General features: G+C 39.7%; 5 protein-coding genes across 21 annotated transcripts; 1 reads left to right on the forward strand and 4 right to left on the reverse strand.

Annotated features, from left to right (window-relative positions):
* Positions 1-2,383, reverse strand: zmp:0000001127 (interleukin-12 subunit alpha). The gene is made up of 7 exons (XM_051401973.1): positions 2,332-2,383; positions 2,076-2,227; positions 1,893-1,979; positions 1,677-1,718; positions 1,004-1,126; positions 618-662; positions 1-455 (listed from the first exon to the last, which is right to left on the reverse strand). The coding sequence occupies exons 1-7, from the start codon at positions 2,348-2,350 to the stop codon at positions 324-326; spliced, it is 600 nt and encodes a 199-aa protein (XP_051257933.1). The 5' UTR covers positions 2,351-2,383; the 3' UTR covers positions 1-323.
* A 742-nt stretch (positions 2,384-3,125) lies between these two features.
* On the reverse strand, positions 3,126-11,029 carry zgc:153615 (uncharacterized protein LOC777747 homolog). Its single transcript, XM_051407151.1, has 7 exons — positions 10,878-11,029; positions 8,524-8,633; positions 6,262-6,379; positions 5,612-5,818; positions 4,876-4,999; positions 4,580-4,673; positions 3,126-4,449 (listed from the first exon to the last, which is right to left on the reverse strand). Exons 1-7 carry the CDS (start codon positions 10,905-10,907, stop codon positions 4,398-4,400), a joined length of 735 nt encoding a protein of 244 aa, XP_051263111.1. The 5' UTR covers positions 10,908-11,029; the 3' UTR covers positions 3,126-4,397.
* Positions 11,030-14,781: 3,752 nt separating this feature from the next.
* wu:fi34b01 (uncharacterized) lies at positions 14,782-16,347 on the reverse strand. Its single transcript, XM_051402797.1, has 4 exons — positions 16,258-16,347; positions 16,047-16,165; positions 14,893-15,929; positions 14,782-14,820 (listed from the first exon to the last, which is right to left on the reverse strand). The coding sequence occupies exons 1-3, from the start codon at positions 16,307-16,309 to the stop codon at positions 14,901-14,903; spliced, it is 1,200 nt and encodes a 399-aa protein (XP_051258757.1). The 5' UTR covers positions 16,310-16,347; the 3' UTR covers positions 14,782-14,820; positions 14,893-14,900.
* Positions 16,157-27,617, forward strand: LOC127365021 (glutamate-rich protein 6). Of its 12 annotated transcripts, XM_051402716.1 has the most exons (15): positions 16,157-16,456; positions 18,510-18,551; positions 22,505-22,559; positions 22,892-22,927; positions 23,373-23,454; positions 23,612-23,673; positions 23,796-23,924; positions 24,024-24,116; positions 24,209-24,420; positions 24,547-24,608; positions 24,769-24,947; positions 25,411-25,493; positions 25,674-25,832; positions 26,079-26,304; positions 26,658-27,617. In XM_051402716.1, exons 5-15 carry the CDS (start codon positions 23,394-23,396, stop codon positions 26,922-26,924), a joined length of 1,533 nt encoding a protein of 510 aa, XP_051258676.1. In that variant the 5' UTR covers positions 16,157-16,456; positions 18,510-18,551; positions 22,505-22,559; positions 22,892-22,927; positions 23,373-23,393; the 3' UTR covers positions 26,925-27,617. The 12 variants fall into 12 exon arrangements, with proteins under 12 accessions (XP_051258676.1, XP_051258667.1, XP_051258648.1 ...); XM_051402707.1 differs by lacking the exon at positions 22,892-22,927 and having other exon boundaries at positions 22,943-23,454; XM_051402688.1 differs by having other exon boundaries at positions 22,505-23,454.
* On the reverse strand, positions 19,553-21,748 carry LOC127365072 (uncharacterized). Of its 6 annotated transcripts, none has more exons than XM_051402814.1 (5): positions 21,259-21,748; positions 20,987-21,139; positions 20,778-20,896; positions 20,183-20,365; positions 19,553-20,137 (listed from the first exon to the last, which is right to left on the reverse strand). In XM_051402814.1, the coding sequence occupies exons 1-5, from the start codon at positions 21,536-21,538 to the stop codon at positions 19,943-19,945; spliced, it is 930 nt and encodes a 309-aa protein (XP_051258774.1). In that variant the 5' UTR covers positions 21,539-21,748; the 3' UTR covers positions 19,553-19,942. The 6 variants fall into 6 exon arrangements, with proteins under 6 accessions (XP_051258774.1, XP_051258779.1, XP_051258781.1 ...); XM_051402819.1 differs by having other exon boundaries at positions 20,201-20,365; positions 21,259-21,745; XM_051402821.1 differs by having other exon boundaries at positions 20,210-20,365; positions 21,259-21,744.
* Positions 27,618-27,911: the final 294 nt, after the last annotated feature.

Here is a 27,911-nt window from a genome sequence, read left to right on the forward strand (position 1 = left end):
TTAATGCAGGAGAAAAATATTTATTAGGAGATTCTTACATAAAGAACAGTGTTACATAACAATAAATAGTTGATAATAAATAGACCAGAATAAAACAAATGTCATTAATAAATAAATAGCATAGTCTGTTGATACACAGAAAGTACTTGAACACACCATTTTGATGTCAAATATAAGTTAGACGACTACATAAACTGATACACATGTACCTTTAAAAGTTATAGAGTGTTTTTTGTCAATGAACTGTTACTGTAGTTTAGGTAATTTGTATGTAAAGTGGTTCTGTATAGCTTTCTGAAATTACTAATCTGTTAGAACATGATTCATTTAGTGTGTTCTCCAGAGTTCATATATGCAATGACTCTGTTGATTGTGATGACGCGGACCTGGAAGCCCTTGAGCACTTTGCAGAGGCTCAGTCTTTCATCATAGGTGCTTGGGCGGTCTGCAGCAGCCTTAAAGAAACACAAAGCAATTATGAATGATTTAGTATAATTAGACTATATGACTGTTCTTCCAAAACTTTGAAATCAGAGATACCTGAGTAAATGCAAAAAAATAAAAAAACACAACTGTATCTTAAATTATTGTTATGGCTTCATTAAAATATCCCTTACCTCCTCTGAGACCAAGCCTGTTGGCAGAGATCGTGTAAAGCAGTTCTGTTGAGAGAAAATTATTCATTTTTAACATGTTTGACACTTAACACTGTCTAACACTAATAGTAACAATGTCTTTGATTAACAATTAAGTATTACATGAGCTGTGGCTGTTGATATAAACAATGGTAGTTGATTACAGTTATACTATTGTTTCATAACAGAAACCTCAATTTTCACCCCTTCATATACATTTTTACATGTATTATATAGGCTTATCATACATAAAACAGATGGAATAGCTTGTAATAAGTCATCTTGCCTAACAGCCCCTCAGGGGACAGCCAGTGTTAATGGTATTAAACTGAAGCCGAATACTGTAGGAGGTATGTAAAATAAGTTACCTCCATGAGTTCTCTGAGGCTGAAAAGAACAGTTGGGCCGAGTAAACTGTCAGGGTCCAGCTGAGCAGCTAGAAATTTGTAGTAGTGATGCAGATCCTCCTCAATGTTTGTCAGACATGACTCCTGGATGGAAAAACAGCAAAGACCACCATAAATACATTATATTAGATGATATTATACACTCAGTGGTACCTTTCATTACATATTAGGTTTTTGTTGGTAATATGTAGATTCAATTACATGTTTATTATTGAGGTCATTGTTGAAGGTGGTGTTTTACTGGACTACATTATATTGAGAGGTGTTTCTATTTTTTAGTCCTTCCTTTTCACATACATGAAGCGGGCAGAATATTAGAAACACCTCTGAATATGACGCAGTCCAGTACAACACTTCACTAACTATGACCTCAGTGCTAAAACATATGAATGAACTAACACCTCTATGACAGCGTCGACCATTATAGGCACCATGGAAGAATACGTAATGGCAGAACAGTTGTATTGGATTGCATTAGATTGTACAGGGGTACCTAATAAAATGATATATTTATAATAAAAATAAAAGGTTGGTCCTTCCTTTTTATACTGAATGTGTACTTTTTCAAAGCCTCATTAAAATAATACAATTTTTATACGCTCTTAAAAGATACATAAAAGTAAAAGTTGCCTACCTGGTCAAATTCTGAGTTGATAACTCCGGAGCATACTGATTGCTGTGGGACAAACACAGTACATTTATTTAGTAATATACAATTATAAAAGAACTACCAAAGGTTCTGTGTATTATATATCATACAGTTGAATGAGATACAACACATTTTAATAATAGAAATAATGAATTCTCTCTCTTGAAATACATATGAAAAATGTGAACTTTCATTATTTACCTTTGGTGCACACACAGATGCTGTTTTTGTCTCCATGTTGACCTTCACACCCTGCTTGGTGCAGTTGATTCCACTGAACAGGTTTTCCTAAGGTCACATAAAACATTTTTTAAAACTATAAATTTGAGACAGATTAGAGATGACGCTGTAGAAATGAATCTTTGTTTAGTTTTGTGGGTCTACCTGTGTGAGTGCTTTAGTGATGTTGTGTAGAAGAGATTGTGCGTATAAAACACACGAGTCTGCCATTGGTCCTGTACTCATCACTGGCAAAGACTGGCTGACCTGGCACAGAGGGCAGGCGAGCACTAGGAACAGCAGCGCAGGAGAGAAGTCTGATGGAAAAAGAGAAAAATATAGTTGCCAGAGTAAATCTTCAATATCAACTCCTTTTGGATCCAAAAAGAAAATACTGTTCAGTCAGGTAAATTATACTTACAGAGCTTGACAAGTGGCATCTTGAATAAGGCTGTTGATTCAGATTCGTTGGTGTAACTGACTGAACTCAGACATCCTTAAGTATTTTATACTCACACTGATGTAGGGATTTCCCTCAATATCACCAAATTCTTTGGCGAAACTGGAATTAACACACACACACACACACACACACACACACACACACACACACTGATGAGTAATGCAGCTTCACCTCATTGTTAACATTTCAGAAGAGGGCATAGTGAAAGGGTTATGTTATAGGCTATTTTAAACTGGAATCCTGAGACAGTCACCCCTTAACACGCCATGTCCATTGTATAATCATTTCCCAATCATTTCTGAGCAGCCATTTGAGGTGGAAATGATGTATTGATTCTCGTAGTTATCGTTGAAGTATGTGTAAAATGTAAATTTTCATTAGAATCATTCTGGGTTTTTTAATCTTTCGCTCAGATGCATTTTAGTAAAAAAAAAAATTTAATAGTTAAATTTGATCAACTGATGAGAGTAACTGAATCTAATTTTTGTCCCCATAGTCGGAGTTGTTCCCCTCTTGCTTTCAGTAATTCTCAATTACGTAAGTGTCAACACCAGTGCGAATGTGCGAATGAGCAGAAAAAACATGACTGCGCCTATTTGTACTATCTAAATATGTAAATAGAAGCACACTCACTTTCCCAAGCTGCAATCAAAGAAATTGTTTCTGTGTTTTTACAGTAAAATAACATCAACCCAGGCAGAGTTAGCTGGGATACAAAATGCAAATGAACTCTGATGAAAATCAGCCAAATATAACTTGAAACATTTATTACTGGCGTTTATGCTCTTTTTTTTTTTACAATCATCATACAGTACATTTATCAATGAAGCATACAATAGAAAAAGAAACTTTGTGTTAAATGACATTCTTAAAAAGGTGAGTGACAACACTTAAACACAGCCAGACGATGAGGCATGTTCTTCATCCTTTTAATAAAGTATCTTTTAACATTTACATACAGTATGTCCATAATTTTTTTTCATGAGATAAAATAGATATGTTTTGTCTGTGATCTGTTCATATATTTGTTTATGTTTACCCTTTTTAGCTTGAGTAAATTGTGTATAACAAAAGTGACTTTGCATATTTTTATTTAGGGGCTGTTCATATCAACATACCTCCACATTTTCGATCACTATTGTTAACCAAGAATTTTATTTTAACCCACATTTTGTCATTTTGTCTCTTCTATTGAGTAGATGAAGGCATTTAAAATTAAAATTTGTCTGAATAAAGTTGACAACGTTGTCCAGTATAGCTCTAAATTCATCTTTTAAAGCAGGTTGAAACTGTAGCAGCTTTCGAGTTACATCCAATTTTGTGTCTTAATGATCCTTAAGAGAACCTCTGTGAAGCTGCAGCAGCATTTAAACACCACTGTGAAGCTAAGCTGCAAGTCAGTACAGTGTTTATCATTTTATATTGCAACAGCTCAGATAGTAGATGTTTAATAGTGAGTTCTGATGACACAGTGCTCTTATGGTAAACAGGTGAACAAGGGATGTCTACAGATGAACTGATCAGTCCTCTTGATTATTACAAAGACAAGCAAAAAGACAAATTGATCTTCAGTTCAGTCAAGCGTGGTCCCTAGAAGTCAGCATCCTTTCTGAGACAATGGAGAAACAAGGCGTGCAGGCGCTCTCTTCAACCCAGCATTAACATACATGAGTGTACCGTGCAAAATCATGAAGAGGCAAATCAGGGCTAAGGATGGAATTAAACTGAGAGGATTCCCCTAATTCTAGGAAATATGGCATGATGAAAAGCCTGCACAAACTCAACAGTGTGCATACAGAAAGCAGTGACGATTCAGATTCTTTTAGATGTCGGGTCCTCAGTCCTTCAACAGCGTCCTGCGGTGCAATACATTATGAATGTGTCTGTGTGGTAATATTACAGTATATGGTGTATTCATTTCTCCAGTCAGCACAGATGAAGTTTCATTAGTTAACACTGGTGACAGTCCATGGAGCGGGAGGTAAAGATGGCGTGCAGACGGACACACGTGTAGATGGGGTGTTTTATTTAGATATCGCTTTCTCTGCCTGGTGCCGCTGATGTGTGTGAGCATGCCTGTCACAACAAAGACAAGAAGTACATTAGAGTGAGTACAGGACAATCTGACAGATATTGTAGCTACAAAGAAATACAAAAAATATAAAAACATAAAATATAAAGAAAAGTGAGAGAGGGGGGGATTCACCTGGTCAGGTCCTCTATGTCTACCAGCATGGCATCCTGCTCCACATGCAGCTCGTCCCTCAACAGCAGCAACTGCACCAGCTCCTCATTTAGACCTGTGTTGGATTTATGTAAAGAAGAGGATAATAAGATCTGTGAAAATTGTTAGAAAATGTCCATGTTTTTCAAAAAAACATGTCAGTGTTTAAAAATTAATTGGTTGTTAAGTCTTTTGATCTGTGTGTGTCTGTGTGTGTCTGTGTGTGTGTGTGTGTGTGTGTGTGAGTGAGAGTGTGTGTGTGAGAGAGATCTACTCACTCTGAATCTGTGAGTGTAGGTCATTTGTGATGACTTGCAGCTGTCCCAAACTCATGTCCCTCATGTCCCCCCGCCTCAGATTTCTCTTCATCAAACCCTCGCTGATGTGGGGCATATGGGGGAGCTGCGTATGTAAAACACACACAAAAAGAGGAAATTACTGCAAGTCAAATTGTTCAAAACTGGGAGGGAGTGTGGGGAGTGAATGAAGGGGGATTATACTCATATACTTATGTCATGATTACTCATGCACCCAGAGTTATGTTTTGTGATGAAAAACTTAAAGGTTGTGGAAAACAATGTTCAAAACTGTTCAGAATGTGAACAAAGACCAAATCAGTATTATCCAGATTAAATTTAGATTGATTGAAGTAAACTGGATGTATGTAGGGTCTTTTACTTATCAACAGTGGGATAAATTTTCTGCTACTTTGTTTACCAGTGTAAGGGGCTTTCTCTTGGTCTCACACACACATCCACCTACAAACCCTAACTGACCTTCTGTTCAGCCCATGTAAGTCCCTTATGTAATTTTTGTGTGCTGTGTTTACTGTAAGATAAGATAGCAAGTTATAGTAAGTAAAACTTTTTTCCCCCTTTATGTGTGCTTTAGATATTTCATTGTCCTGGACCATCTCCTAAAATGCATTTTCCATGGAAGATTAATAAATAAAGAGCTACACACACACACACACACACAAAAAAAAATCCCCTGATCTGTCTCTCACTGACTAACCAAGTCAGCCACAGGTGAACGTCTGTGCAGTTGGATTTGTCTCTCCACCTCCACCTGCATGCGGGCCATGGGTCGGGCCAGAGCCAACGCCACCCGTGCCTCCTCCTGCAGCCTCCGCTGCACCCGCCAGAACCCGCCGCAGTCATCTAACGGGTCTGAGTCTTCCTCCGCTGTGTCTCGGTCCGATAATGACGAGCTCTGCTTGCTCTGGAGAGGGAACAGTGTAGGTGATATCGTGATGTAACATCACACATTGGTTCTCACATGTGGTTATTACAGAGAGTAATGAGAGTAGTGGACAGAGACAGGAACACGCATACAGAAAAAATCTAAATCAACTGAAACTTAATGGTAGGCCACAGACCAAAAGCCTAGGTACTAAGACCCCAAATCCCTTTAATTTACTAACTTCCTAAAACTCTCTGCTGTGTTAAGATAAAAAAAAAAGGATAATTAATAATCCAACATGTATAAAGGTCATTTATTCCTCACAAAAAATAAAACGGCATAAGAAGTGATTTCTTTAATAATTTATAATAATTCACTTTTTTTTCACTTGAAACATCTGGCTGGCCAAATTGAACCTTATGGCAGGTCAACTTTGACCTGCAGGCCCCACTTTGGGCAGCCCTGATCTAATCTGTGCATACCATAGGTGACAGTGGTGTGTCCAAACTGGTCTCTGTCCTGCTGTCCTCTGCATCGCTGTCTTTGTCACTGCTGCTGTCATTGACAAAACACACTTGCAGGTTCACCCCACTCTGCCGTCTGCAGGAAAAAGCACAGAAGAGTGAAGAACATTAGGAATTAAATGTTGATCTTTAGGTAGCGACATTAAAAATGTCTCCGAGTCAGAGTGAAACCAATGGAGACTTTTAACCCTCAGTGATGTTTTGCACTCTAAATATTATTATTACAAAATGATGCCCTTTTAATAGATGCACAAGGTATAATGACAGGGATGGGTAACCAATCGTGAAAACTATTTAGTGTCAACAGCAATAATGATAAGTTGATGTTGAATAATGTCAAAATTATTATTTCTGTTCAGTAAAACACACAAAAAAGGGTACACACCAGGTGTTTTATGGTTTGGGCTTAGTCACAATAAGATAAATCTTAATGCTACAGAATATAACAGGTTGGGAAAGATCCTGTTCATAAATTATGTAAATGATATGTTACACAATACATACGAGTTATGTGTGGGTGTCAGCATACTTTTGACCAACAAAGTGGTCAGTGATGTCACAGTCTGTGACCTAATCAAAGTGAAACGAAAGCAGTTGAAAGCTTCAATCAAAATTAAAGCCACTAACATAACATCTGTCCCTCCACAGCAGTTACGTTAAACCTCAGCCTTTCCAACTATTCATTCAATTCCAGATCATGATACTGACTGAAAGAACCTAACAATCCAAAGTATACATCCCCCCCAACACTACAATGAGAACAATAACTAACACAACATCTCACGAACTGGACAGGGTGGTGTTGGAATTTCCACCCCAAGAGGGAGCACCTTTACCTTCACTGGAGGTCACGAGACTCTCCGCCAATAACAGCCACAGACTCATATCAGGCATCACTTCTTCTTTCAGGCACATTTGGACCAGCGACAGAATGGCACTTCCTTAAACAGTAGCCAATAACATGGGGGGAGCCCTTGTTGGATATAACACGCCCTCAAATGAAAAAGTCAAAGTGCCAGAAAGTTACTGGAGGTCAAATTTATCATGAAAAGAAAGCAGTTGTTTTGCAACTGAAGTGGCTTTTGTTAACCATCTTGTATCTGATGTAATGGAACTCCTTCCACTGCGTGGGTGTGTCTGTGCTTGTAGACATTCAAAACCTCAATTGCAAACATGAAATATCATGTTTTCAATGGAAAAAGGATTTCAGATGTCACACCTGCTGTACATCAAATTCAGTCATCATCATTTATGGACTGAAGACTTTAAGACACGACTATTAATTAAACTTTGTTTGTATTTCACTTTTATATAGGTTAGTGCAAGTCACAATGCTGTACAAGTGAGTAACACTAATAGAATAGAAAAATAATGAACACAAATTCAAGTCAAAATGCAGAATTATCATGTTTAAACGGAATAAAAAGGTATAATACATAATGAAGATATAATTTGAAGATGTAATATGAATATGTTTTGTATAGGAAATTGAAACGGGGACAAGGGAAATCTAATACCTAAATTATATCACACCGTGAGAATTTCTTTAAAATCTGTCTGATTCAGTTTCTGTCTTAGTAACTTAGCACGTAATAGAGGTTAACCACTGTGCAACCTCCTCTGTGCCTACTCTTTCTATACTCTAGTTCCTTGTTCTGCTATCGATAGTAAACTAGTTATTGTGTAGTCTAATGAAGATTCCCTTGGACTGACTTTAAGCAGTATTCTGTGGCTTACAGAGAAACCTTTCATTTTCTATCTGCATGTAATTTAGATTAGTCACTCATTCTCTTCCTCTGTTAGATGCCAAATCTAATATACGCACAGAGACACAGGATAATGCAGTGTATTTACCTAACCTGATAGTGCATGCTGCACTCACATGACTGTCTCTGACACTTCCACAAAGGACCCAATGTCATTTACTGTCATTTACACTTGACGCCAACAAGCCAATGAGTTGCTGACATAAAGTCTACAAAACATACAATTAATTTCATGTTCAGGGTTTATAATAGATTAATGATGTTTTCTGTGAATCAATAATTAATTGAATCTAGGGCACTGTTCATCCAAGAATAAATTCTGGGACGACATCTAAAGATCTAAAGTGTCAGCTGTCGGAAGCTAAAACACAAAAATATTGGTGCCGGCCTTCAAAAGGCTACTTTGATCATACCGTAACACACTCATACACACACACACTCGACCCAAACCCACCGGGAAGATGGGCCGTTCTTGCTGCAGCTGGTGTAGATGACTGGCTCGTCGTCATAGAAACTGCCAAAGGCAAGTTTCTGCCTGATGGACTCTCTCTCATTCCTCTGGGCCTGCCATAGAAAAGAGAAAAATACATGAGTATAAAGAATATTAATAAAAGTGTTGCTGTTGCTGTAGTTTCATCTCTGCTTGACGTATACTTGTGGGAAGAAATATAAAGCTGGGTGGTTAAATTAAGGCTTAATACACGTAATGTACCAAATGACTTTGAACATTCTGCACATTCTGGTTTAGAGGAGGAGGATGAAAGGAAAACAGAAGAAAGAGGAACTAAGGAGGAGGGACAAATATGGATTATGAAGAGAAAGGTGGATGGAAAGAATGTAGCAAAGTCATGCAATTTAATTCCCTGCCTTTCACACATTAATGTAATCCAGCTGTAGGCTCACACATGATACTGCCATTATAATTCTATAAATATGTTAACTACACTATCAAAGCTTAGCCAACACATTCATAAAAATCTGTCCGTTGGCCTTTTCTTCTACTCTACCATAAGGTACAGACATTACTCCTTACATAAAAATCCTCCTCTAATTTCATGTTCTGTCTCTAAATAAAAATAAAATAAAAATTATCAAGTTTAAATAGTCCATTCAAGATTGTACAGTCCACCATGCACACAGAAAACAGAATATCCTGTTCCTCCTGTTATACAGGTGCTACAGTAAATCTTGAACTACATTTGCAACCTGATTAAAAAGGCACATCGGGCAGATTGAGGCGGTCTGATTTTCTCCCACAGTTCAGAGACATACAGATCAGGTGAAATGGAAACTATGAATATGTTTGTGCATTTGTCTGGCTATGTGTTAGCCTTGTTATAGACTGACAACCTGCTGACAACCTGTCTAGGATGAACCCTGCCACTCACCTGATGTATCCTGGGATATAGATTGATGATAAATAGGATGAAGTAATGAATGAATGATTCATGATCATTAACAGTGACATGACAACATCCAGTCTCAACATGCAGGTAAAGCATACAGTGTGGGGTTTTTTTGGGTTCCAGGTCCACACACCAGACCTAAACACGGAAAACAAAATGGATCCATGCTGTTTTTAAATATTTGTCCATTTATTGTTAAATGCATGTTTTTCTGTCAACAATGAAATAAGTGACACTTCTATTCTTATAGCAATCAACATAACCCTAAGGTATTTGGTAATCTCTTGCAACCACAAGACTATAATTGCTGTAAGTCATTAATAACGATCTTCCTTTGCTCACTTGTCTATTCACAGTCCATCATCAAGACAGCAGCCAATATCTTTAGTGAAATGGTTCAAAATGCCATGTCATTCTGCTTTCTGTTTGGCAACTTCATGAACTATCTTCGCGGACATCTTTTCTTCTCTTCTCCTAATTCTTTTATACCAGAAATGTTATTTTGCGTTTGTACTCAGCAAGTAGAAGTTCTACTGCCCTGATTAAATGTTTATATCCGACCCTGAATCATTTATCATTTCAATCTCAGCTTTCACCCTGTAGCTACCCTTAGATCTTATTTGTTTTTTACTTTGAGCCGCATCTTTTTGTGGTGCCCAAATCTAAAGCAATAAAGGTCTCACAGGTTTTATATTCTAATATTATAAATCATGGAATTGTGCCAAGTGTCCACATATCCTAAGAATTGTTGGTTGTGTTTGTGATTATTGAATAACACTTCCAAAATTAGACATGTTTCTCCACGCTCTTTCTCTAAATAACCTCAAAACCAGCTCAAACACAAACACCCTCTTTTTGTGACGCATCATTAGATGAGGCTGTGATGTAAGAGCATAAATCACATAAATCCCTCGCCCAACCAACGCTCTGCCTCCTGCTCATCCAGTTCAGACAGCCGGATGTCCTTCTTACCAGCACACTGTCTATATACATATCACACACACACACACACACACACACACACACACACACACACACACACACACACACACACATTCACACACAACCTATTTTACCCTCCCTGAAGAAGGTATGTGGTATAGAAAAGCATGATCATTGATGGTCATGGTTACTGTAAATGAAAAACTGAACAAAGCATGTTATATGATTATACACACATCCATTGTATGAGAAATTATTACAAATTGGACTGACATGTAAAAACACAGAGAGAGAACAGGTGAAGATCACATATGAACACACCCACGTCACCTCACAATAACACATCCATTATGGCTGATTCATCTGAAACAGCTCCCCATGATGGATACCTATCACGTATACCTATACGTTATGCTACATATGCTACACTCTCAGACATTACAAACACAAATCCACACACCTGGTAAACGCGTTTCTCCTGGTGCACCATCCTTCAGCGCATCGTACTAAAACAGCCGCCCTGCCCTTCTCTACACTGCAGTGAAGCTAGACCCAGGAGACCCTCTCATATACTGCAGCTCCGTGCAGGAGAGCGAGGGAGGGACGAGAGAGCAGTGAGGGGAGGAGGGGGAGGCAGCAGAGACGGGAGGGGGGAATAAGGGAGCAGGAGAGGAAAGAGTGGGAAGAGACGGAAGCGGAGGAGGAGAGAGAAATGGAGGAGGGAGGGGAGAGACAGAGCTGCTCAGTGCTGCCACTGCTCTCCTGATCTGTTATCTGTTCCTCCATCTTCCTCACTTGCTTTCTTTCCCCTGGCTTCTCCTCTTTTTTCTCCCCTTTTTCTCTTCATCAAAGGAAAAGAACAAATAGCAGCTGCTAGAAATCTGTGTCCATATAATAGACCATATAGATTTGTAGAAATAAGGGTATATGATTGGTTGCACGGCAAGGTGAGAGATACGGTGGGCTGAAAAGGCTGTGCTAAACAGTCTGATAAATGAGACTGCAACCATGGAAAACAAAACCATTAAAGAGGCTAGGACCAATCAATAATAGCTCCTTTAATAAATATCAGCATTTTTGAGCAACATTGACATGCAGTGGTGCCTCTAGAAATGTATCATAGGAGTAGCCAGATTAGGCCACTGAAAATCCTCGGGTGGCACACCAAAACCAACAGCTAGGGGAAGGGTCGGAGTGTGACACAGTGACATACGTACAAAAGTGGCTGGTTGGCTATGCATTTGTTATTTTCTTTCACATTAAAAGGTCCAGTGTGTAACATTTAGGGGGATCTATTGGCAGACATGGAATACAATATTTATAGGTACGTTTTTATTCGTGTATAATCACCTGAATATAAGAATCGTGTTTTTGTTACCTTAGAATGAGCTGTATTTTGCTACAGATGCCGCTGGTCACCTTACATGTTGAGCTGCTATGTTTCTACAGTAGCCCAGAATGGACAGATAAAACACTGACTGTATATAGGACCTTTCGTTATTCGCTAGTGTTGCAGCCACCATAGTTTCTCCTACACACTTCACAGCCCGTTCTCAGTAGGATTTAGTGAAATCTAGTGGTGTAGTTGCAAAATGCAACTCCCTTGCTTCACCCTCTCCTTCGAAGTCCAAAGGAGAAACTATGGTGGCCACGAAACAGGCGAAAAAACGGCCTTATCTAGAGCCAGTGTTTGTATTGCCTGTTCTGGGCTACAGTAGAAACATGGCGGTTCAACATTGCAGCCTTCATGGAAAGCCACCCCTTGACATGTGCCACTGCTAACATGGCGTCTGCATCTGCTCATTGGCCCAAAGCAGAGAAGTGCATTTTTAATTGCACGTTCTCTGTTTGTTTTGTCTCCTAGAGGAATTTCCTCCAACCCCATTCCACATAACAGAATCAAGTGTGATGAGCCGTAAAAGAGACGAGGAAGCACAGGGTGTACGTGCCTACACGTGCAAAGAGAAAGCCAAATACACACACACTCTCCCACAGTTAGTTCCCACAGTGCTGTGTCACAATGCAGCAGTGGGCTGATTAAACAACGTAACATTTTCGAGTCATCTTTCATCCTTCATCAGCATCAGAGGCCGAATATCCTCAGCCTTTTAGTCTTTTGGCATTTGTCTAAGGGCAATGTACACCATTATAATCATATATTGTACCTACACTGAATCAGATATGCCTAGCCTTTAGATTGTAATGGCTGTTATGTACATATTGTTTTGTATCATCAGCTTTTAACCTAATTTTTGACTCGAGATTGTTTGTGTTTTTCTATTATTCTGAGAAGTTATTTGTGGAAAACTGGATTTGTGCAGAATCTGTCTGTCTCCCTCTTTTTTCTTGTGGCTAAGAGATTCAGTGGAATTTGTCAGAACAAATGGACTGGGAGGAGTAATTCAGTACTTGTGCGGCCCAGACAGAAAGAGAGAAAGACAATCACTCACAGAGATGCTGGACAGTCTGGTTCGCCCTCCACTGTTACAGTCTTCTGCCTGTGGTGCAAAGATATCCTGGAGCTCCTTGGCCCAACTGCGGCTGTTTACCATGTAGCCTCTTCCTCCTGTCTGGTGTTGTATGTCACAGTTGCCATCATCTCCACAGTCCTCCCACCAAGGGCCTGTTGTGGCTTTTCTCATGAATACCTCTCCCTCCTCTTCCTCATCCACGTCCACATCATAGTCCTCCATAAAGACAAACTGTGTGGAGTGGGTGGAGCAAATGTCAGGGTCGAAGGAGGGACTAAGTGCCCTGGCAGGGAATATGGCCACAGATTAACTAAAGATAGTCAGAGGTGGGACACAGATCTCTGAAATCAACTGCTTGAATGCTGTCTGTGTCAAGTCTGTGTTTCCTATGATCATACAGATAAAATAGATACATATATTTGTCATAATATTTCCCATGTAGGTGCTGTGTTCCTATTTTATGGTATTTCAGTCTCTGATTATACTTTTAATTTAGTCTATAAAACAAGTGACAAGACATAAATTCTGCTAAATTTACTGAACCACAACCGCATAGCATGGTCTTCCACCTTAAACTCTCATCACTGATAAAATAAAGTCAAATTATAACACATGCTGCACATAACACTCACCTTCATGGTAGAATACAAACCACTTCTTAAGATGATTCAAATAAAAAATTCAAAAGCAGTAATAACAAAACAGACATACATGCATTGTTGCACAAAAAGGACAACTGCTTCTCCCATGCTTGACAGAGACTGTTAAAGGATTTAAAAAGATTTCTTGCTCCTCTGCAGAATAGTTGTTATTCCTGAGCTCAGTGCTCTATAATTACAGGCAGCTAACACAAGAACTGTAGTAAATGAAAAGGAAAAAAGAAAAGACACGCATCCTTGCTTTCAAAGACCAGCATTACACATCTCTCTGCAGACACGTGTGGCTTAGTTTCAGTGATGTGTGTAGATTAGTGTGTAGTCACGGTGTGCCCAGATGAGAGCACCATTTGGAAGTATATAGGAACAGACAGAATGGGGGTGTGTGTGTGAGCGCTGTAGGAATGTATTGGAGCAAAAACTTTTTTTTCTCCTTTTAAAAAAAAAAAAAAAAACTAGCCATTTAAAACCCAATCTCAATTTATTCCAAAAGAGGTGCAAGAAAGGTCTGCAACACTCAAAGATACTTAGATCTCCAGGTTGTCAGGTACAACCAGTCTTAATGTGGCAGTTCCACTGCCACATTAAGAAAGGAGCACTGGGTATATGAAAAGTAGCTGGATGAGATCATTTCTCATTTCTGTCAAGACATTAAAAATTCAGAAAAAGTTGGTACAGAATGAGATAACCAGCAGAACATCAGGCATGTGGAATTAGGATTGTGCATTTCAAACTGGCTGGCAAACAACCAGGTCTTAGTCAGATTCAGTTTAGTCAAGTTTATAACCCAAAATGACAAGTTTTTCCTCAAGGGGCTTCATAAGGACCCCCTCCCCAAACTCTGAACAGACAGAAGGGATCCAAACCATTTGAGGGGCACAATCTACTTTAAGCGTGCTGCACTTCCTCCCCTAACATCATAGCATTTCCTGCTGAAAAAGCATTGTACAATTGAACATTTGTGCACTTGTACATTGAAAGACTAGTTACATTGAGCAAATACCATGTAATCCATTGCTCATGATCCTGTCTGTTAAGCATAGCATTGATTAGCATTGTAAACATTTAAAAAATAAAAAAAAAGCTTCGGCATAAAAACCCAGTTCTAAAGCTTACAATGTACAGGTGGAGATTAAGGCCCTGGGCCATGCCAAAAGTGTTAAGCTCCATAGACCTCAAGGGAATTAAAATATGCAGAATAAATCAAGCATGAAACAGTTTCAAATAAGACCAGTTTATTGAAGTTAAATTTCCAAGCATCATAGGACACTAGCCCCTGAAAGAAAGAAACAATGTTAATGATTGAAACACTTAAAGTCATACCAAGACAATCACAAGTGAGTCTTACCATCTGAGTTAGACATGTTTAGGGTAGAGATTTTTCCAGTCAAACTGAAAATTGTCTTCGCCTGTTGAATGGTGAAGCCAGGGCACAGATTGCCAGTAGTTGAAGCCTGGATGTGGGGGTGGGTGAGCTCGAGCCTGGAGATCAGATTTGTAGCCAGCTGGAGGCATGTATTTCTGGTCATATGGGAGTTTGCCAGCCTTGGCCTGGTATGAAACGTATGGAGTGAAGGGAAGCTGGTAGTAAGGTACATATGGACTCAGTGGGCCTGGATACTTGCCACTGCTGGGTTTTTTTGTACATGAAGTTGTTTGAGCTGTGGCAGCAGAGGCAGTTGTTGGCTTTGTCGTCGGTTTAGTGGTGGGAGTTGGGTTACCCGGCTTAGCAGTTGTGAGAGTTGGAGGCTGTGTAACTTGCATTTGTGGGTATGGTCCATAGTAATGTTGGATAACTGGGTGGTAGTAGTACACTTGGGAATTTTCAGGGAGTCCTGGCAGTGGTTGTCCTGCTGGAGGGTAGTAGGGATAAGGAATATATAGTGGGTAATAGGGGTTTGGTATTTTTTGAGTAGTCATGGTGGATGAGGGGGCTGTTGTGGTCATCTCACTAGTGAGAGGTCCAGTAGTTTTGGCAGTTGTAGTGGCCAATGGTGTAGCAGTCCACACTGGCACATTTGGATAGGGTGGTAGAGCGTAGTAGGGGTATTGAGGCAAATAGTAAGGGTAGTAAAAATTGAGAGAGGCTGGAGGATTCGTTTGAGGGGGTTTCTCTGTAGATGGCTTGGTAGTCGTAGTAGCAGAAGGGGCTTGTGCCATCATATACATGTAGTTATACCACTGCCAATAGGCATTATAGGGGTTGGACAGGGGATGTTTTGTATGGCGCTTATGACGGGCCCCATGAGGGAAAGCAAGTTTCCAGGGCTGTTGGACAGCCTTGGGGGTAGTCGAAGCAGGTGTTACAGCAGAACTTGTTAACATGGGGCATTTGAATTTAACAGGAGTCTCAAGCCAACTCATTGACAACACGTAGTTGCCATTCTGAAACAAGAATGTGATTATACATTTAACCCAAGGTCAACATTTATAGAAGAGTTGGCTTCAACTTTAGAATGCTACCATAAAATCATCTTAACCCAATTGGGAATTAAGGCATACCTCTTGTATCACATTGCAGCCATCGAAGGGAACAACCAAAATGAGGCCTAGTGCATTTTGCTTCATTGAGTAGCCACAGGTTTCAGGCACCTGAAGCAAATGCAGAGGACGTGCATTGCCTGAGGGAGTGGTAAAGATTATTTTATGCCAGCCAGTCATGTACTCACTGCTTTAATATAAATTGACATACAAGCTGTAATAGTTGTGTTACCCATGTAAAGCTGCAAGTCAGCAGCTCTGGGTCCCATGGCTCTCAACTTCATCTTCTTTTGACCACAGTACAGGGAAGGATTCAAGCGCCTCCATGCAGCTTCATTGGCCATGGCATCCTCCAACTGTGACATCTGCACCAATATCCCTTTAGGAGTAAAGAAGTTCAGATCCTGCATATCCTGCTATACTTACATGCAGTAAGTCAAATGAACAGATTACTAGACAGCAAAATTGTACCTGTGCCATCTGGTTGATCCAAGTCAATGTGCAGCAATCCATCATTTTCTGTGGCAGCAGCAGAGATAGACCCTGACTGGGAGTCAAGCTCTTTCCCATTGAAGAGAATGCTTCCCGTCCTTACTTCCATCACCACGGCCTCACTAACTACCTTGTCCTGCTTTCTGCTCAGACCTCGCAAGCTAAAACAAATTAAACTCGGCATCAAAGAGCACAGGACTAATATGACTGCTACAGTATGACATGATTGGCGTCCCCTTTCAACTTTACCTGCCATTGTGCAGAAGCATCCACAGCAGATGGAGAACACTTTTCTATAAAGCAGAACAACTGAATCACAGGTTTTAGTATTGGGCATACACCGGCTCATCAACCAGTCAGACACAACTTCAACTACAGCTCACACCTGTGTTCATTTAACTTGCAACAGGAGAGCTCGTTATGCCTAATTTGTACTCTAAGGTCAATAAATGAAGTAGGAGAAGTGTCATTTGTTTTGTAGGTTATGTGAATATTAGCATTTTCCAGTGTTGTTTGGTTCTAATGTTTTAAAATGTGGAGTCAAGTTCAGTGTGTTAATTGAAAGGTTTTCTTGCTGTTTCTTCTCACTGTTTTCCTCAATTTTATTCTATGTCTAGTGTTTATATAAACTGTCAGCATAAGTAGTGTTACATGCAGGAATGTGTGCAGTACAATATTGTTTCTCCAGTGCTGCATTTAAGTTTCATAGCCAAGTTTTTAAGTGAATATGCAGACACAAGAATGATACATACCTAACATGAGACAGCTGTGTTTGTATGCATAGCTGAAATAACTTTTGATGGTGAAAGATTTTATAGGAGTAAAACAACTTTTATCTCAATTACATTTGTTTGGTTTTTTTCTACAAAAGTAAAGGTAGCATATACAGTATAAAAAAATCCAGCCTTTTATGACCTTTTTCTTTAACGATTACTATTATATTCTACAAAATAATACAGTAGATTAAACTGTAATGATCCTATGAGGAAATACAAAACAAGTTTGAAACAATAAATATTAGGCTTAAAGATTTTAAAATGGTAAAGCGACTATAAACACAGACAAACGATGGGAGAATTGTGAAGATATAAAACAATATCAGCAGTACACGCACAACAAAATGAATGGAAATTCACCAGGAATGTGTATAAATGTTTTTCACTCAGTTAAATATAACTTGAATTGATTTTGTTACCCTTAAAACGGTTAAGTTTTATAAATCATAGATGTTTTTTCAGTAGAGAGATTACAGGAAATCAAAAGATAGGGAATGACAGGGAACATGGGTCCCCAGCCTGACTTGGACCAGGGACATTGGGTTTGACATGGGAATGCACCAGTATTAATCCAAACATATCACATATAATAGTAATACACTGACTGGGACCATTTTTTGATGAGTACTTAAACGTACTGAAAACAAGCAGGTGACCACAGGATTCAGGGCTCTTATTCAAACAGACTTACCTTAGAAGCTATAAAGCTTGCAAAATCACCAAGTCACACATTTGACTGTTTAGAATTAACATTTACACATCTTGACCTTCCTTTAGTATAAAACATTTCTTACTTTGTTTATTGATGATGTCTTCTTTTTCTTTAAGGAATCAGGATGTCACCTGTTAGGGTTTTTTCTAATTTTCAGCAGTTGTGTAAAGTAACTATGTATATTTACTCAAGTATTGTACAATTTTGGGAGAGCTGTACACTAGGGATTTCCGTTTTCTGCTTTATACATTCAAATTAGCTACACCTTGACCAGCTTCAGCATTAAAGTGACAGTACAGTAGACATTACATCATTATTTTAATTTGAATTAATATGCTATTATTTATATTCCAATAATATAATTCTGACTGTCATACAACATAAGGACTACCTTTACTTCTGAAACTTGAAATATATATTTACTTGCTAACATTGCTGTACTTTTCTGTGGTATTGCTACTTTTACTATAGTACATCTGACTACTTCAATCTTCTGATTTCCAGCATTTCCAAGAATGTTACAGCCAACCACACCATCAGTTTAAGGTAATTTGAACACTTATGAGCAAGTATAATCACGTCAATTCCTTTCTGGTGAGCCAAAATTAGGAGACGAGACACATGCTAAATAACACAATTTGTTATTTTAAAGTTGTCTCATTCTCTCAAGTTCTTCTGGTAAAGCTAATGCATAAGCTTGTGCTTGTCATGATCTTAAAATGTGCTAGCTAATTTGAGACTCTCACCCAGAGATTGTTGCGCCATGGTGCCACCATGTGGACACCTTCCAATGGCCCCATTAGAGCCCCACATTGACAGAATTAGAGACTCCCCAGACACCAAAAAAAAAAAAAAAAAAACAATTTTACCTCCAAAATGAGTGAAATGTTCATTTGCATAGGACCAACTTCACGATACGACTGCAATGTTCACTTCCCCCACTGACTCCAACATTGTTAAAGTAGCCAGCAAAATAATTGCCACACTGCAGCTTCCTTTGGCAGATATGGACAAGTTTTGTGAAAGGCAACGTCTAAGCCAACTGACCACCCGCTCTTGGAAGAATTAGTTTCTCCCTTTTGGGTGGAGATACAGGTCTAAAATTTTCCATTTTGTCCCAAGGACAAAAAATGGCCTAAGTGTGTAAGTTGTTTCAAGTCAAATTTCCCCTTGAGTTACAAGAATGAATTTTGATATGAAACAAGGTGGTACTTACTGTGATGATGACCCACTTCAGCCAGAGTAAGACCTTTGAGTCCAGACATACCTGGAAGTTGTCTATTGAAATATGCCTTTACCCATGACAAGAATGATGTGAAAATTAACTTGTTTCGTATTTGAACTCAGTCATATGGAAAAGTTATGACAAATGTACATAGTCCATGCAACCTTTTGTTGTATCAAGCATAAGACCCTGCCAATGTGGACTGCTCACCTTGCCTACACCCAGTAACACTTCTTGGTAAGCCTGGAATCAGGAGTGCCCATTTCTCCGCACAGTGGAAATTATCAGGGCAGTTGGAGGGTTAAAAGTACAGACAACTCACTTGTGTTTTTCAAACCATTTATTAGAATGGCTTCAACAGGCTAACCTTGAGGGGGATACTGGATAAAGAATGGATAGTGGACATGGGGATGAAAATGTGGCTGATCGTCCGGGAACGGAGTCAGTGGGGTCTCGGTTGTAGTCGTAGGTGTTGTTTGTGGCGTAGGAGTTGGATATTTGGGATAATATGGGATCTGTGGAGGGAAAGATGGAAACTTGTGATAGGGAGGAATAGGGGGAGGGAAAAAAGGATATGGGGGCAAGAAAGTTTGATATGGTGGAAACTGTGGTGACTGAGGTTTAGCTGTGGTTGATTGAGTGGTTTGTTTGGCAGTATCTGGCAGAGGGCCTGGGAAGGACCAAGGGAAGTAAGGTGGGTAGAAAGGAAAAGCTACCATGGGCTTAGCAGTGGTGGTAGTAGTTGGTGCAGCTGTTGTGACTGGAAGAGGGGGAGGAAAGTAGGGATTATAAGGACCAGGGTAGAAGGGGTACAGTGGAAACTTAGGCATTTCTGGTTTCTTTGTAGTTGCTGCCATTGTAGGTTCTGGCTTAACTCCTGGAGGGTACGGAAAAAAGGATGCGGCACCTGCGGCACCTGCGGCACCTGCGGCACCTGCGGCACCTGCGGCACCTGCGGCACCTGCGGCACCTGCGGCACCTGCGGCACCTGCGGCACCTGCGGCACCTGCGGCACCTGCGGCACCTGCGGCACCTGCTCTTGTGGGGCAGGTGTGGGAGCAGGTGCTGCAGCTTTTGGACACCAGAGTGAGACCGGCATTCCCTGCCAACGCATTGGGAGCACGTAATTTCCACCCTATGGAAGAGAACACAAGATCACAACTCAGTTACACACTTCAAACTTTAACCTAAGACTGCAACTAACAAATTTGCATTACTGATTATCTACAGAGTTCATTTAAGAAAATGTTTTTCTAGATGTAACTGAAAAAAAGTGATCACTCAAATTATAACAAGTAAATGCCCATTTTGTGCAATCCAAACACGATATAATATATTCTATCAAAAAAAAAAAACACATTTGAGGAGCTGGAGACATCAGATGTCAGCATTTTTGCTTGACTTAGTTCTAGAATCAGTTCTGATTTTGATTCCAATTTTGCCCATTAGAACAAATCGTTTCTGTATTTTGCTACACCACAGGAATATTTTTAAATTACCAGGATTATAAACTGACTCAACCCTTTCCACCATTCAGTAAACATTACCTCTTGAACCATGTTGCAGCCATCATAGGGAACCAACATAACAAGTGCAAGAGAGTTCCTCTGCATGTTGTAGCCACAGGCAGAAGGGACCTGGGACAGAGGCACCGGAGCTGCATTTTCTGCAGAGAAAAAGAATAGCAGTCATTGGTGGGAAATACCTACATTGTACAGTTGCCTTTAAGATGCTGTAGGTAATAAACCTCATTTACCTTGTTCCACTACAAACCGTGAAGCTCCTGGCCCCACTGCTCTGAACTTCAACTGGTCCCCACCACACTGCAGGGAAGACGCCATGCGCTTCCACAATGCTTCTCTGGAACTGGGATCTTGTCTGTGTTCTCCTCTGTAGTCTCTTGGCCAACCTGGCAAGAAATATGAACACGAGTTCACCACTACACTGCTATTATTTTACGAGTTATGGTTGTGGAAATTAAGTCGAGTGAACAGCCCTTGCAATTCAATACAGTTGAGAGATTTCTACCTGCAGAGTCCGCTTGATAAGCAGCTTCATCATCCACAGAAGTGTTTGAGGAAGACTTCTTGGTCCCATGTTGTGACTCAGACCCCTTCTCAAAAACTCTCCCGAACACAATTTTCCCCTCTCGGACACCTATCGTTTTGACTGCGCCGGCTTCTTTTCGCCCCTCTCGTCTTTCTGTTTTCTTAAGTCGAGAACAGTCTGTCGTTTGTGCAAAATAACATGCGAGAATAACAGCTGCAGCCAAGTACACCGTAACGCGTTTCCCTTTTGGCATCATCATTCTCCTGTGACTTCAGGAAATGCTGAGAGCTGGTGATACAGTGCTTCGTTGCAACTATTTGAGTTGGGTAAAATTGTCTGTCAGCGAATCAAAAGCTGCGGCAGGCGGGCTAATTGATTGTTGCTCTAATGACCTGGTATTGGTTCCAGCTGGGGAAGGTTAAGGTTGCAGTAAGGTCATGCTGGGAGTAGGAGGAGATTACTATGGACCTCAATTACCCACTTATCATAAGATTTTATTGTCTTGTTTTTGTTTTTTCAGTTCAGAACCTGACTATAAGTTGACTGATCAGTTAAAAAAGTGAATCCATACCCCATTCCTAACCTAATAACTGTGTTAATAAAGAAATAAAGAATAAAATTAGCCCATCAGAGAGGCCATCTGACCATATAACCAGCTGGGGAAAGAAAAAGCACAACCGCTCTGCCATCTTTTGGAGAAATTGTGTTAAAACAGTTTGTCACTGTGGATGGAAAAGTGTGCAAAAGAGAGTTTTGAAACAGAGGGGTGAAAAAACTCATCGTCTTGTCAAACCTTTAATTAAAGACCCTGCACCTTATAAACTTTAAAGGCTGTATTCCCACATTCCAGTTACATAATGATTTGGCCAACTTGGTGGAGCTTCAGAGTTCATTCTTAACTTGTGATATGAACTGAAGCTCAAGGGCAGCTAAATGGACCTTGATGTGAGATTGTTTTGATTTCTAGTCACATATTAAAGGAATCTAATTCAGATACATTCAAAAACAAATTCAGATTCAGTCTAACAAGATCTGAAACTGTCTTCTTCCTAACTGTACACAACAATTATAGTAAATGTCAGGATCAACCTGCTCCTCTGCAGACCAAGTTGGAGTCTACAGTCAGCACTTTGACAGTATTATACAGTACATTATACTTGTTTTACATAATAGTCACCAGTCAGCTTTTAAAATGAGGTTCTATTATGTTTACACATTGCTGTAGACGGCTAATTCATCTCCAAGGTTACTGACAACACTGGCACGAGTGACACATTGAGGTGAGTGCATTACCTTGCGTGTACTTATTTTTTATTTTTTTTTGTTTCATTGTAATATATTCCACTTAAATCACAACATAAATCCTGTATTTTGGGCAAGCAGATGGTGGCAGAAGGTATATTGTTTTGTGTCTTCTTTTTTTTGTCAATCTTGCCATTGTCTGTCTCTTCCTCAATATAATAATTGATTGATTATATCTTGGAAAACATGGGGCTGATTCTGCTACTTAATTGTATAAGTGTGAGAAATAGAAACAGAATGTAGTTAAGAGTCTTTGAGATGTGTTTCATCTGATTGCTTCCCAATCTATCTATACTGTATATACCTTCAGCAAGAGAGAAAGCTTACACAAGCAGTTAATGCTGTTAATGTTGTCTCGCAGGTTCTCATGGAACCTGGTGGAGCCTCCTGCCATGGTCCTGCTTGACTGCCATTGCCAATACTGTTGTTGCTGTGCACCTGTCTGTCTGTCTGTCTCTCGCTCTCTCTGCCTCTCCCTCTCGCTCTCTCTCTCTCTCTCTGCCTCTCTCTCTCTCTCTCTCTCTCTCTCTCTCTCTCTCTCTCTCTCTCTCACCCCAACTGGTCGAGACAGACGACCACCCACCTAGAGCCGGAGGATCTGTCCTAGGTTTCTGCCTTTTAACAGGCAGTTTTTCCTTGCCCTTGTCGCCAAGTGCTTGCTCATGGTGGTACTGTTGGGTCTCTGTAATTAATGTTAAAGAGTTCGGTCTAGACCTGCTCTATTTGAAAAGTGTCCTGAGATAACTTCTGTTATGAATTGGTGCTATACAAATAAAATTGAATTGAATTGAATTCTGTGCTGGGACAAATACATGGAAAACAGTGACTTCACTCCAGTCAGGACAGACCAAAAGATGAGGTCCAGCTTTTCCTGTGAGTCTGCTCCAAGTATGATTAAAATGAAATTAATAGAAAAAACAGCTTACTGCAAAGGGAAATATTTAAGTTTCTATTTTATTCCAGCCAATGTTTACTTCTCTTGATGGGACTTAATTCAGTGATGCCACAATGACTTTTCTTGTTCCATTAGATGCTGCTGCTGCTACATTAGAGGATGATCTCAGTGTGCCACTATCTGTCCTGGATGACCCTGTAAGACAATAGATTTTCCCCTTTATTACTTTTTAAAATAAATAAATATCTAATTTACTATAGTATTTGATCAAGTACTTGATAACTTCATTTGATTTGTGTTTTTCTTTGGGTTTGGTAAGAGAATACCAGAGAGCTGTGCACAGTCTGTCAGTGACCCACCCACCTATTGTATTAGAGCAGCAGGAGTTCTGAGGTACAATCGGGAGTCTGACAACCACAGGATAAACTTAACAACCATTATTCCAGAGGTACTAAGATCACATTTCTATCTAGTGTTATAAATTCCATCTACAGCAATATGGATTTACTGGTTACTAGTTTGTTCAAATCAACACTCTGTTGTCCAGTCCCAGAAGCTGACAGAATACCCAGTGAAATGTGAGTACTGTGGAGAAAATGCCAAACCCTCACTGGATCTAACATGGCTTCAGCGGCCTGAGGTGAGGGAGACAGTGAATATACTAAAAGAAACTCCCCAAATATATCTAAAGCATTGTTGACGTCCTTGCATCCTGTTTTGTGTCCATCCCAGAAAGTCCCACTCTTCTGCTGTGCCCAGTGGCAGCAGCTGTGTGAGATGCTGCTGAAGCAGAGATGTTTAGTTGGGGGGAGATGTGACTTAAGGACTGCTTCTCCAACATTAGTAGGGGATAAGCCGGCCCCAGACACAGAGGAACTTCTCTTCCAAGTCAGGGAGATGGAGGATCACAACAAGTTTATATTGGAGTTACCAAGTACACTAGGGTAGAAATTCACATCATACATGTTAAATCCAACACACAAACACAAAGATCAGTAAAATGGTAATCTTAATCAACATAACTTCACAGCATTCAAATCAAGAATAATTTAATCTGTATCCTTTATTAGAGAACAATCCGAACTGAGAATCTACGAGGAGTACTCAATCCAACTACCTGTAGCTGAAACCTGTGAGTAACTGCTTTAAATATGTTCATCCAGTCATGATAAACAAACATACGAGTTGGCATACTGTGTGTGTTTGTCATGTGCCTTTGTTTTCAGATTATTGGTGAAAAACTTTAAATAGCTTTGTGAGACTGATACAGTTTGTTCTGTGCTATTGTTTAGTTGCCACGACATCAAAGGTGCTCAGGTTCCGGCTCTCTTGTGCTCCAGGAAAAGGATGCTGGACAGTTTATCCTAGTAGTGCAACTGAGAAGCACTTGAAAACAAAAAAGGAAGAGGAGCACGTGTTGGTCCCTTTTTGTGACCACAAGCCACTTCAGTTTGGCATATGTCATCATCAGGTGCCCACAAACTTCACTGTTTTCTTTCATGATCGGTGTAGCACAAAACTGTTTGTTTTATTAAAGTCAAAACTAAGAAGAGTTATTGAGTAATTGTTGTTATATGAGATCATACAAATAACAATTATTTCTTTGACTAGTAGCCATATAAATCTGTATACTGCTGTATGTTAATCTTTCCACATACATATATATACTACCCCCATGTGGTCATACTGTGTCTGATCAGCTTATAAGAGGAAGAAGAAAATAAGAAGAAGAAGGAGGAGGAGGAAGAAGAAAGAAGGAGGAAGGACTATGTTATTAATCCCCTCAAGGGGAAATCAATTTTGTCACTCCGTTGTTATTTTTGTCATTTTACACACACCTGCCCAAAATACATGACACATGACGCAAACAGGCTCAGTACTACTCTTAATGATGAGGAAACTGACTTGCATTAAACCTCTTTCTTTGTTCACAGGATGGGGCAGACTCTCTACAGAAGTATTACTCCAATCACATGAAATTTCTTACTGTGTTCCCTGATGGTTCTGCTCAGGTCTTGTATCCAATCACTATTTAATGTCTGTAGATTGTTATTATGTGATTAAATTAGATTGATTCGATTTTCAGTGGGCTTTGAACAAGATAGATGGTACTACAATTGCAATAAAGAGAGATTATATGTTCAATAAAACATGTACTCTACAGTGGGTGTTTCCATCCTTATCGTCATGGTAACAGTTATCCCTCAGGCCTCTTGGCTCTCGTTGTCGTGGTCACTGAAGAAAATGGAAGGGTGTGCATCGTGTATGATGACAGCGATGCCCCCCGTCAACCAGTTAGAGCCATATTCCAGTCTGACGGCAGGGCAACGTGTTATCACAGCAATGGAAACATATGGTAGCATACAAAGCAATGTTTATATTCTATCAAATGTTTATTAGCATTACATTGGTAACAATAAAGTATAGCTAATCTCATCATTTAATATTATATACACAGATATTTATATGCACATATAAATTAGGCTAATTAATATCCTGTGTCTGTACTAATGGGTGCATCTAATGTATGGTTTTAGGATAAAATGATTGTCATGTGCGGATTGCAGAGAAAATGATGTATACATGTGTGTTTATGTTGCAGGCTGACCTTAAACAGATCAGGCGGTCAGTGTTTGGATGAGGAGGGTGCTAGGGTTCGTCGGTGGAGCTGGGGCAGTCTGAGCCTCACTCCCTCTCCCCTGCACCCCATTTTCTTGTCCCTCAACAAAACCATTGGGGTTCGAGTCCTAGGGAGAGAGCAAGTGTTTGTCTCCTTCCTGGCAAGAGGCCAACAGGCAAAGTTCAGTGTGGGTACCTGCTGTGCTCAGGTGAAGCATAGTTTGCTATTTTTTATCGAATTACATGTTGCAGTTGCCAGCATTTCCAGTTCTGACAATATGCCTTAAAAACCTATTTTTCTTCTTCTATTCTGTTCCCCTTACAGTGGCTTGAATGCTTTACAATATTAAAATGTCAGTTAAACAGTATATTGTAATGCGTCTGCTGCTTGTTCAAATGCTTCATTTAAGCTGTATTTTGCTTATACTCCTCTTAGACTAATTTTTTATGTTCTCAAATTACATCATCTTGACTAGAATCAAAGTCAAAACAAAATAAAATAAGGTTTATTATTATTAAGTAAGGTTAAGGTTATTATTACATTATGCCTTTTCCCTCCAAGGCGGAATGTAAAACAGACGAGGCTGCTTCAGGACCATCAGTATTGAAGGAGGAGTTGTTTGTGTTGGCAGCTAGGATTAGGATCCACCTGGCCATTCAGCACCTTCACCAATATCTGACAACGCCCTCCCATCCTCGCCTACCGAAGACCACACAAGCCTCCCGCCTCCATGTTGTTGCCCAGAGGATTCTGGAAGTCAGTGCTGATTCAACGATGAGTGAGAGTGAAAGAGCCTTTATCTCTAAGTGCCTTCAGGATTGTCTTTGATGTGCTGGTAATAAAGTACACTATGACAGAAACTCTGTTATGGCACAAAGGCATATAAATTAGGATGTACTCCACAGAGCAGGTCAAACACCACGGCCTCTCGACGATGTGGACCATAAAACACAATATTTGCAGCCAACATTTAGGCATTGTATAGTTTTATTTAAACATCCTTATGGCACATGCAAAAGGGGTGGCCAAACTTTGGCAGCTGTAATATTCATAGGCATGTTTCATTAGTGTAGAATCATCTGAATATAGTAATCATTATGTTTTTCTTATCATAGAACAAGCCTTTGTTATCTACATCTGGATTGGGGCGTTTTCCAGTTGTTTTTCTTGCATTTCATGGCAACCATAGTTTCTCCTTCGCGTTTGGAAGGGGAGGGTGAAGCTAGGGAGTTGACATCTGCTAAATGCAACTAAATCCTAAATACTGGACCTTTAAAGACTCTTAATAGGATTTCGGGAGGTATGATAGCAGTTACATCACAATGCTCAGACCTCAATCATAGGATCCACTCATGGATGGCTTTTGACACACAAAAAGAACAAAAACTACAAGTAAAAGCAGAAAAACTGAAAATTATAATTTGCTTTAACCTTTCTCTAGTGAATCTGTTAAAACCCACAGGAAATCTAAATGGGGTCATCCTTCTGTCTACTCCATTGTCAATAAACGTATCAAATATAGACGTTTCCCCCCAATTTTCTTTACTTCTTTCTTATATATTGTTAGGAATAAGGGTGTCTGCACCACTGTAACGTCACTTATGTCTTACATTGTACCAATTTAATCTGTTTTGTGTCTTCTAATCAAATCAGTGTAGATCCTCAAGTCTTCCTAATAACATTAGGTTGAACAGATGGCTCAAAGATGACCACTCATGAGGTTGTCTGCTTTATGAAAACCAAAAAAACCCAGAGCAGTATCTCCAAGCCATTCAGATTTCCTCCTTCTCCTCGTTTACTTTAACTAAACTGTCC

Source organism: Dicentrarchus labrax, unplaced genomic scaffold (assembly GCF_905237075.1).
Source record: "Dicentrarchus labrax unplaced genomic scaffold, dlabrax2021, whole genome shotgun sequence".
Classification (NCBI taxonomy): Eukaryota; Metazoa; Chordata; class Actinopteri; family Moronidae; genus Dicentrarchus; species Dicentrarchus labrax.